Source organism: Amphiura filiformis, chromosome 3, assembly GCF_039555335.1.
Source record: "Amphiura filiformis chromosome 3, Afil_fr2py, whole genome shotgun sequence".
In the NCBI taxonomy this organism is placed as follows: Eukaryota; Metazoa; Echinodermata; class Ophiuroidea; order Amphilepidida; family Amphiuridae; genus Amphiura; species Amphiura filiformis.
This window is the reverse complement of record NC_092630.1, coordinates 57,020,541-57,032,711: the sequence shown is the minus strand read 5'-3', so window position 1 is coordinate 57,032,711 and position 12,171 is coordinate 57,020,541. Positions and strand designations below refer to the sequence as shown.

The 12,171-nt window shown below is 34.6% G+C and overlaps 1 protein-coding gene across 1 annotated transcript; it reads left to right on the top strand.

The window, feature by feature from the left end:
- Positions 1-2,116: 2,116 nt before the first annotated feature.
- LOC140147727 (5-hydroxytryptamine receptor 1B-like) lies at positions 2,117-4,700 on the top strand. Its single transcript, XM_072169485.1, has one exon. It carries the CDS (start codon positions 2,150-2,152, stop codon positions 3,710-3,712), a length of 1,563 nt encoding a protein of 520 aa, XP_072025586.1. The 5' UTR covers positions 2,117-2,149; the 3' UTR covers positions 3,713-4,700.
- The last annotated feature ends 7,471 nt before the right edge of the window (positions 4,701-12,171 follow it).

Here is a 12,171-nt window from a genome sequence, read left to right as displayed (position 1 = left end):
CTCTTTTCGGTCCTGGTTTGAACTACAGACCCGTCGGAATATCAGGACAAGACTCGGGATAGCAGGCCACGAGGGTGATGATGCTCGGCCACCAAATTGTGGCCTGGCCCAGGACTCCCAAAAAGGTAAACCCGGCCCTGAAAAACCGGGTCAATGACCTAATGCAGTAGCTCAAAATGAATAATATTTTTATTAAATCAAACTATTCCTGTGATATCAATGCTCGGTAGCTGTTCGTCTGTCATTGGATTTCATATTTACTTACAGTACCAAATCAAACTAAATACTTACAGTAGACCTGACAAGAAAATCACTTCTTAGCAAATATTTTCCTATTTGACTCGAGTATATTTGCCTGTGTCTAAAGGTTGAATACTAAATTTCACAAGTCTCTTATAACATGTATGAATAGCTATGGACTAGACTTATTGGATGGGTGGGTGGGAATCGGGATATGTCACATACATTTCAGCATTTATTCACTAGACGTTTTATTACCTTCGATAAATAACTAAAGAACACTACATTTTACCCAAAAAATGCCTCCCAAAAATGGACTATATGTGGGCCATAAGAACATCTTATATTCTTTTATTATTAATACTAATTATCATCACGGTTTAATGGGATCCTTGAAATGGAATATTTATTATGCTTCATGATGTTCATTTCAATACTCTTTATAAACATGATAAAGATGTCATAAATAAATGCATGTGTCAGAATTTTACGTGTAGATTATGTGAATTCATCAACCGTGACAATCATACTGGACTTCTCCTTTAGAGCCGAAAATTGCACACATGTATTGTCGATATCTCAAGTACCTAAGCAAATATCTTGAATATCAGCTTCTTTTAAGTGTCAGTAATTCTTTAGAGTGGATGTTTCCAGATTTGCCTAAGTGTTATTGCATTTCTAATCACCAAAAACTATACGGTTAAGTGACCATTATGACATGGTGGTTCAGCGATTCGGGAGTGGGAGTCGACATCTTGACTACTTTACCACGTTAACAGGTTAACAAACGTCAACCATTTGTTGGCATGAAACCATGAAAACAAATCAGGAAAAGAATCCTGCAACAGTCTTGTAACATGGAATAACACATAATTTGAGATTATGTTCGATTGCATTACGGTGAAATTATATTTAGTTGTCTATAATATAACCTCGTAATAAGCTTGTAATTAATAGGTACGATGGTATGCACAAGCTCCATTTTTAGCCACAGACAAGCTAGATGATGCGTAATAATGTAATCACGACACGGAATCCAGGCACGGAATCATTCCATAGTGTGATTAATATGTACATGGTCACTATGACTCTCGGAATGCAATCTGCCATAGTAGAAACTCTGTAGTCGAACATGCTCACTTCGTTTAAGCAGCTCGAACATATATCTTGATAGGAAACCGCGACACCTTGATTGGATCATAGACCTTCAACAACATAGCAGTCGGATTGGATGAACTTTGATGACAACACAAGTTTCAGCAACATGAGATAGGAGGACCTACATTGGAGCCTGAACGTTGGAGAATTTGATGATGTCTTCTTTAAAACAAAGACAATATGAATATGTTTTTGGTTCAACATATTCGATTAACACATCATCATACCCTACATGCAATATCTTGCGCAAAGTTTATGATTATAGATTTTCAACGACCCATTGCACTCCTACAATAGGATGGGATCAAGCATTGAACATATTCTTGCAACAGTATTGACTGTTCGTCTAAAAATAACGTTATGTTATTCTGTGCAATTATTCTCTTAAGCCTCAAGGCCTAATGTGTATAACCAAGCGGAACTTCCCAAGCGCTGTAGCTAGTGTAAGGTGGTTGAACTAGTCACAAAATCGATTGTATTGGTAAAGGCTAAATCACCTGCTGTTGTATGGTGGGTCAGTACGAAACCACGCTTATCGATAGTTTGATTCTATAGTATTACATGTAATGTTCGCGTTCTCATCATTGATGTGGTTGACTGTCGAACAAGAATGACACGGGACGGCAACATCTACTTGCTTATTGAAGTGATCTTCCATGATATAGTGTGCCAATCAAAATGACTTTGACCAGGAAGTATGGCTATCTATGAATATGATGACCCCGCAGTACTCCTTATTCCTGAAGTAACCATGTATCCGTCTCAGCAACCTCCATTTGCCGCAGATGCTGTGCTTCCTCCTTACAAGGAAGCCCCCATCATCGGGATAACGGATTTACCTAACATAAGTGATGGTATCGAAGAAGAAGCATTTACCAGACCCTTCTTGCCATGGCAAGAAGCGATTATTATTACAGTACTAACTGCGATTATATTATTTACAACATGTGGAAATTGTTTAGTAATCTTATCCGTATGCCTAGATCGGAAACTACGCAAAACACCGAACATACTTATCATTAATCTCGCCGTTGCAGATTTATGCGTGGGGTTGCTTGTAATGCCATTCGGAACTGCTTACCAGATTACGGGACGATGGATCTTTGGTCGTGAACTCTGCAATCTGTACATTACCTTTGATATGTTAGCATGTACGGCGTCCATAGCAACTCTCTGCGGGATATCATTAGATAGATACCTGGTGATAACTAGACCGTTACGTTATGCACCAAAAAGGAAACCTAAACTCATGGTACTCTTTGTCGCCATTGTATGGATTAGCGCTATCCTTATTTCAATTGTGCCTCTCTTTATTGGCGGTGCAGTTATTGAAGATGGTATGTGTATCGTCAACCAAGATTACACTTTTACCATTTTCTCCACTTTCGGTGCTTTTTACGTACCATTGCTTATCATGATAACTCTGTACTTAAAAATATATCAAGCCGCGAGGAAAAGTAGGAAAGCTGATTTGCGTCAAAGAAGAGTGAGTATTGGAATGTTAAGGCGAGGAAGTCACGATAGCAACTTTAACAGGAGCATAAAAATACCAAATAGTAACGGTAGTTTGGACGGTAGTAATTCAAACATGCTAAAAAGGGGCTCAAATGAATCTGAAGACAGTGGTGTGGAGGAAATGACTCCACGAACAAGAGCCCAAAGAAGGCTGACCATTATACTAGCCAAAACTCGGGCTTCACTATCGAGCTTAGGATCGGCAAGAAGAATTCTAATGTCCAAAGAACCCAAGGCTGTAAGAACTCTCGGAGTCATCGTCGGCTGCTTCACTCTGTGTTGGTTACCATTTTTTATCGTGGCGCTCTTTAGACCATATTGTAATAATTGTACTATTTCACCGACTTTGATCAATGTCTTCTTGTGGCTCGGCTACATCAATTCAACATTAAACCCGGTGATTTACCCGTTGTTTAACAAAGATTTCGGACCAGCTTACCGGAAGATGCTGTCTTGTAAATGCTCGTTATATGAACCTAGAGAATTTGACGACAGCTACTGGAGGAACGAAAGAAGGCGATCGAGTCTTGGAATCGGTGGTGGTGGTTCTGACAGAGACTCTGATATGTCACATCTTGGAACTCCTGTTAAACACGCTCTAAGTAGACAATCTTCAGTGCAATTTGATGATGCTCCTCAGATAAGGAAGTATTCTTTGAAGATGGATATAATTAATTGTAATCGTAAATCGAGTCTTACACCGATCCCTTCTATTGTTACAGTGGATGAAGATAGCGAGGAGTCTGAAGACAGCTTGAGTAACATGTTGCCATCGACAAGTGCACCGCAGGCTGTTTAATGAACGGACCTTTGTCAACTCTTTCTGAGTGAAACCGAGATGTAGATTTCTAGTGTGCATCATGTCAGTGTTACTTGAAAGATATTGCTAAAGAACGACGATGCGCGATGTACATGTAAATATAAAGCTACCAACCAAAGTTCTTTTATTTATTATTATTACCGTAAGTTCAAGTGATCTTTTGACTTGTTCATTCAATTTTAGCATAAAAATATCATGAACCATTTTCTGATTTGTTTTAATCTACGCAATATTTTAATATGTTTTGTTTGAACAAAAGTATCAAGGTGTCAGCCACATACCGAGGCCTTAGTGTAGCAAAACATCACCTCCATTAGCTCCCCTGAGTAATGTCATTCATAAGCATTACCTTTACACACAGCATTAGGGGAGCTATTGTGAAGATGTGTCCTTTTTGCACTGAGCATGCTGAGCCTTCGATATATCATTCTTGTACGGGTTAAGTATTCACCATGTTCACGAATCGTTATGTACACACCCTTTTGGAAAATATGTCAAAATAGACCCCTATTTTAATCGTTCATAAGAGGCAACATTATAACAATGGGTTACTGGACGGTTATTGCAAGAAGGCGCTATCTACAATAGCTGCCAGGTGTCATATATTTATTATTAATTATTATAATGTATATATAGAATGCAGAAAATGTCTATAGGGCAGATATTGCAGATAGAGCCTTCTACATAGCACTAACCCCTCGATAATAGAGCCGGGTTTTCGATTGCCTAGGCAACTAAATGATCCAATACATGCAGATTTGTAACAATTCGACTGCTCAGTGCCAGAAGTGGGTAATTACAATGGCTGCCACGTGTAGCTCCCATGTGTAGATAGCAATATTCTGTGTATAAATTGCCAAATGTTCACATGGCAGCTATTCACTTACCCACTTCTGGCACTGAGCAGTGGAATTGTCTTATCCGAGTTTTCACTACTTTATATCATGTTGATACACTCATTGTTAATTACGAGTTCTTAAATAAGTTTTCAAACTATTTTAATAATTTATATAATTAATTAGTAATAATAACTATTGATTAAAATTAAAACTTTTAAATAGAATAACATATTTTTGTGTAAATTAATATTTTATTGTAATTAGCTTAATTGTTTAATTGATATGCAGCAGATGGATCAATTTAATTGTCACAATTGTTTTGACGTAATTAGCAATAAATCATCTTCAAAATGATACAAAAAGTACATGAGCTCTATTTTGGTTTTCAAACTAGTCTAATAATTAGAAAACTATTAATTAAAATTTTAAACTATTAATTAAAATTAAACTATTAATTAAAATTAAACTATTAATTAAAATTAAACTATTAATTAAAATTAAACTATTAATTAAAATTAAACTATTAATTAAAATTAAACTATTAATTAAAATTAAACTATTAATTAAAATTAAACTATTAATCAGAATTAAATTAAACTATTAATTAAACTTACATAGTCTTTGGTATAAATTAATATGTTGTTTTTATCATAATTATCACATGCAGCAGATGGATTGGCTTAATTGCCACCTATTGTCTTATGTAATTAGCAATAATTCATCTTCAAAATGATGCAAAAAGTACATTGTTCAATATAAACATCTTATTGTTATTATTATTAATTAATTAATAACTAATTATTTATTAATTAATATTAATTAATTAACCGGTAATAGCATATTGCACATATTGCAATATTATGATGAGCATTCATTGGGATGTTTTGATAAGAGTTTTTCTCTTAAGTAATGAACAATGGACATTTTGCCATTGTTTTGAAGTTGTCATTGGTTATAAATTAATACTTTATTGTAAGTATCATAATTTTCTAATTGGTATGCAGCAGATGGATCAATTTAATTGCCGCATATTGTCATACGTAATTAGTAATGTTTAATTCATTCTCAAAATTATACATAGGCACATTGTGCACATAGAGACCATCTTATTGTTATTAAATTCAACGAGTAAACTAATTACACCCGTAATAACATACCACATATTGAAATACATTTATTGAGATATTTTTGATCCAAGTTTTTCTCTTATCAATTAATGAGCGTGGAAAGTTTCTCCGTTGCTTTAAAGTTGTCATTTGGTTAATTGAAATGGTACGAAAATGCAAGTACTGTCGACTGCTCAGTGCCAGAAATGGGTAAATTCAATAGCTACACAGTATATTGTACTCATATCTATACATGTGGTAGCCACATATGGCGGCTATTGCACTTACCCACTTCTGGCACTGAGCAGTCCATTAATGTATTCATCGTAGGAAGCACTGGCAATTCAAAACGAGCCATTATTTTAGATACAATCTACTATTTCTTTTTTCAACATTGTTCGTCAAATAATGCTTTCCATGCTTTCGTTAAAAATGTCGTCTTTAAAGTGGTACTAAACCCCTGCTCAATTTTGTGCCTATTTTTGCATTTTTCTCAAAAATTATAGCGCATTGGTGACAAGTAAGATATGTATATTAGGGGCAAGGACTACAACTACTGCACTGGAAATTTTATTTTAGCACAGACAACAGTTGTGGAGTTAGTCAAAAATTAAGGAAAACCAATATTTGATCAATAAATCAATAACTACTTAATTGCCTTGAGTTGCTGAATTTTCAGTGCAATAGTTGTAGTCCTTGCCCCTATAATATACATATCTTACTTGTCACCAATGCGCTTTAATTTTTAAGAAAAATGCTAAAACAGACATTTAATTGGCCATGGGTGTAGTACCCCCTTAACGATTTGTTTTTATGTTTGTTATTGTTAGTGAAATGTGCCCATGGGGTCTGTGTTGATGTGGGGTTTTTTTAATCTGAATGGATCATATGTTCAATCAGTATATTGGTCATCGACTATCATGTCTTTGTTCCAGAACATCTCTCCGGTGGTGGAAATGATTTAAGTTCCGCTAGTACTATTTTCCTATATAAAAACAAAGTATCCAAGTAAGATGTCTTACACTTCCCATAATGCATTTCTCCCATTTCAATTTTCTTAACTGATTTGCTATCTAGTGCAACATGGGTCGATAGCGACGAAATGTCATTGTACCGTAATGGTAATGAACAGAGCACACCGAGATCTTGAAAAAAATATGTTTATTTCTTGACTATCGCTATCGACTCATGTTTACCCAGTCTTTTCTCAAAATGAAACACAGGGTATAAAGTAATGGGAGCGTCATTTGATGAAATGAGGGGATGTGCCATGCTGCAACGGATTCTGGGAAGTGTAAGATCTCTTCTCTGTACAGTATCTATACGTAGATAACACTTTTAATTAATCAGCCGGCTCCCTAAGTAATAAGAAACCAAAGACATAGCATCTTCAAGTAAATCACGAAGCAAATACCGCATTTTTAATTGGAGGGCTGGTATTTCTCTGGGTCTACTCCCACCCGCAGTAAAATACAGTATTTGCTTGTGATTTCATAAGCTAGGAACCGAGGGCTTAGGGGGCTCAATCCCCTCAATAATTTTGGTGTGGGGCTCAGCCTCCCCCCCCCCCCAAATAATTCCAGATTAAGTAAAAAAATATGACCAGATACCGGGGAAAATTGGTGTTTTTGATATATTTTTCTCAACAATTCCTGACTCTTGGTAAGAAATACAGTACCAAGAATTTAAAAAACATTTATATAGAAAATGCTTGAAAAGCATCCTGCAACCAAATATTCCATCTTGTTGTATGATACAACAAGAACAAGATGGAATATTTAGTTGCAGGTTTAAGTGTCATAAACAAGGCGTAAATTTGGGCCTCAACATTAATAATATGCGATATGCCCATTTAATTAATAGTGTATTCAACCATGGACGTGCTACTGAATCTAATGGTTAATGGTTCAGTATTTTATTTAAGTTGAACTAATTTAAATAGACAGTTTAAAAAGGCAAGAGGACTTTTACTTGTTAAAGAGCGAGAGAAATACCGTATAGAATGATAAGTCACAGTACTGTACCGTATGATATTCACGTAACATCTTTGGGTTTTAAGTTTTACATTATATTCATAAACAATTCCCTATGTTTTAAATATCTTCACTGTTCTATTTATAGTGATGTATAACATGGTTTTATGGTTGTATGTATACCGTTGCCATCTCTTCAAGCAAGATTACCGCCCTTTATCAAGCTATTTTGGACTATGAGTTGATTTACAAATTATTTACCATGTTTGCTATAGGCCTATATAATATTGGCCCTTGAGAGGTTAATACGACATGTACCATAAATAAAAAGCTACAATATTATTTCAAAGCAAATCGAATTTACTTTGTTCAGTTGTGCTTTCTACTTCATAGAATTGATCAATTTATAATATTTACAATTGTACTCACAGTCGATCATATAGGCTACTGTAGGCCTATTGGTCCCATGCAGATGACGTAGCAACATCCTTATCGGAGAAGCGGGAGGTAAAGATCAATTTCTATTTCAAAGTTGTCAAACACAAAGGTTAAATCAATCGGACGGCTTATAAGTCCATATTTCTTGTTCCAAAGATAAATGAAATAAGCTGGCATATCTCCTATGAATTCGTTACGCTATAAAGCAATATCGAGATTACACCTAAAATATTTATCATTTGCCAATAATATCGATATTCATTAGTGATTTATAACTATTTATTTTTTTCAAGCTATATGTACATGTAGGTCAAATATCAAGGAGAAATATTTGGTAAGGCCAAAGTTAATGATGACATGAATGAAGATATTCTGGTTAAGGTTACGACTATTTTGTTGCAAATTTTCTCATCATTAGTTTTGTTGCTGCTATTGTACTTCCCACATCATTTTAGTTAACGAATCGCACTTCATTTCGCATACCAAAAATGACCAATATAAGTAATATCATCTCAGTTAATTATAATGACATGATGTAACGTTTCAAGGTTAACATGATAATAGTAAACATTGTTGGTACTAGATGTATCCCCGTATACATGTAGATCAGTCGCCACTTATGAGCGATTTTCGTACTTTTCGGGTCATGAACTAACGATTGATCTCATTGGTCAATTGTGTAAATAGAACTTACATGTAGGCCTACTAGAAGGGTGATTGTACTTTTGAGACACAATGTTTATGCAGGGAAGTCAGTGCCATGGATGTAATGAAGCAATATGTCCGTTGGTTATATAAATCAATTTCATGATCTCCATTTACCATGTAACATTTTTGCCCAATTAAAATGCGATCATATGCTGACAATCGCCCCAAAATTAAAATTCCAAGATTCTTGAGATTTCATTATAGTCACATTGCTGAAAACAATGACATGGGAAAGTAAGTACCGGTAGTGAATATTTGATAATGGAAAGGGATAAACGGCTCAAAAAAAGTTCTGCTAAAAATAATTGCACTAGCTTGAACTTCCCCTGGACAAGAAACTAACTGCCTATTTGTCTCGAATTACCCCCTACCATGCCTACCCCTCAGTTATTCCACAGATAGAAGAAGTTTAATATGTGGTTCTTCATGGCTGATGCGCTTGCATTCTGTAAGGTGTCCAAACACGCGTGAATCTGCACATGCATGATGACAATACTGAGTAATCTAGGGCATTTCCTATAAACATTTAATATTATCACCCTGGGTTTGGCCTATTTTAGGCACTTAGTAATTTGGTATATAGTGTTATGTAAACTTCTATTTTAGAATATTGACCTGATTAAGTTGGCCCTTGCCCTATAATTATCAGAATAAGAGCTCCACCTGACAAAGACAGACAAAAGAATAAGTTATTATTACAATATATCTGATATATGTTCAAGAATACGCTCAGCTTTTTTCCTGTTATTGTAAGATATTATTAATATTGACCCCTCAACAAAGCTAACTTGGCTGTTCTCGCATCTGTGCCCGCATATGTGACTTAATAATTATTCAAAATTAATTAATAGGGCCTACCGTAACAAATCGATAATATTAATAAGCATATGTGCCTATTCACGAGTTGTCGGACGAGAACAAATTTTACGCTAGTTTGTTAAACTTTGTTCATGAAATAAAATACGGTCTGTGGGAAAAGTTAAACGGCGTATAAATACAAATATACAGATCACCCATCTTTGCACAGTACATGTATTTTTGTGTGGGACCTGAGAGCACATCAGACACACCGAATCGCATTCTGAATACGAGGAATGTCCTTCTGATATCAATAATAAGGTTTTTTAAACTTCAATACAACTTTTTCACGTGATGGTCGGCTTTTCCTCCCAGCTATATATCATTAGATTGATAAAGTTCACTTCAAGGACTGTTAAAAATGTCAATTTTTAATAATTTGCCATAAAATTTGTATTATATATCGCGAATTTGAAAAAAATCCCAAATTATTTGGTATCAGAAGCTAGATTCGTCTCAGATCAGAAGGACATTCCTCATATTCAGAATACAATTTGATATGTCTGGTCCCACAAAACAATACTGTGCAAAAGAGGGTGACAGAGCCCTTGACAAATAGGCCTACTTGGTACTGTAGTGGATATCCTCACCATAAGGAAGTCAGGCGAAGAGGCCAATTCCATAGATACATGTCATAGTTTTGTATAGTGACCGGAGGTGATTCATGTCTTGGATAGCCATACCATGTAGGCCTACTGTTACTGTTGCAAACAGCCTAAACATTTGCAACCTACTTTTTAATCATAATTTATTAAAATATGAATTGAAAAAATATTTATTGCATGAATGTATTGTTATTAAGATATTGAAGTTAATTCACGTTGGTTAAGGAATCGGATATTAACGTTTGCACAGTATTTTATTTTTTGAAATTCGTGATAGGCCTATAATACAAATTTATGACAAATTATTCATTGATTTTTAAAATTTTTGACATTTAACAGTCCTCGAAGTAAACTTTATCTATAGTATGTACTTACAAATGTACTTAAAGTGTATGTAGCTGGGATGAAAAGCCGACGATCAGTGAAAATTTTGACCTTTCATTCTGAAGATAGGCCTATAAGCCTACATTTTCATCCCAGCTACATAGTCCTACACTTTAAGTACATTATCATTAGATTTACAAAGTTTAATTCGAGGACTATTAAATATCAAAAATATCAATTTTAAATCATTTGCCATAAAATGTGTATTATATCGCGAAATTAAAAAAATCTAAATTATTTGATATCAGAAGGACATTCTTCGTATTCAGAATGCAATTTGATATGTCCGATATGCTCTCATTTCCCACAAAAAAAATACTGTCCAAACGTTGCTACCAGAGCCTTAATAAATGCTTGATGCATGAAGATTTATTTAAAAATCTGAATCAGTTTAATTTTATAAAATATAGGTTCGTGTGTTTGTTCACCATTTTACATGGCTGATTGTATGACTGTATAAAGAGCAATAATTTAATAGTACTTGCATTAAAGGGGTACTACACCCCAGGACAATTTTGTGCCTAGTTTTTGCATTTAAAAATTATAGCGCATTGGTGACAAGTAAGATATGTAGGCCTACATGTATATTTAGGGCAAGGACTTCAACTACTGCACTGAAAATTCAGCAACTCAAGGCAAGTAGTTATTGATTTATTGATCAAATATTTTCCAGTGCAGTAGTTGTAGTCCTTGCCCTTATAATACATATCTTACTTGTCACCACCAATGCGCTATAATTTTTGAGAAAAATGCAAAAATAGGCACAAAATTGGCCAGGGGTGTAGTACCCCCTTAAGAACATTATGTTTTGAATTTATTTGTATATAATTGCGTGTTCAAATGAAGCTATGGGCCAATTATTTTTTGAAAGAATTTCATGGTGGTGTACTCTTTGTTTACAACAAATAATTAATACTAAGCGTGATTACCACGTTGTTGTTATTTTCATCTATATTATTGTTTTATATATAATACTCTTTCAAATGCGGTATCAAAACCCCGTATCAAAATGCTACATTTATTTAATTCTTGACAAAATCTTAAAGGGCATTTGAATGCACTGAAGGAAAATACAATCTGTTCGGATATTTCAATATTTGTAAGTCATTATTTATAATTCTAAAATAAGAGGGCGGCCTATCTGCTGTGTCCTGTAAATGCGAGGATATTAAATAGAGGATACGCCCCTGAAAAATATAACGAAACGCCGAAACTTTATACCGAAAAAAAAGCAAATTTAGCTTTAGATGGTATAACCGAATTCTTTTAACAAAATACATTTTAGTGCAGGAGGCGCTACATATACATGTAGCCATGGGAGGTAACTTCAACTTTAATATCTTGTGAAGGGCATTATTTTCTGTGTGTTTATTTTTTATTTTTCGGTATAACGTTTCGGCGTTTCGTTATATTTTTATGACAATTGTGCAATATTGTGTTGATTATTTATGTAGAATATCAAATAATGTAAAATACAATTATTTAAGGAGTGGTATACTTTACATGCTAATTTACCATCTTGGTCGT

Excerpts from the sequence above, each read along its gene's own strand:
- LOC140147727 (XM_072169485.1), top strand. The coding sequence starts at position 2,150 with ATGTATCCGTCTCAGCAACCTCCATTTGCCGCAGATGCTGTGCTTCCT.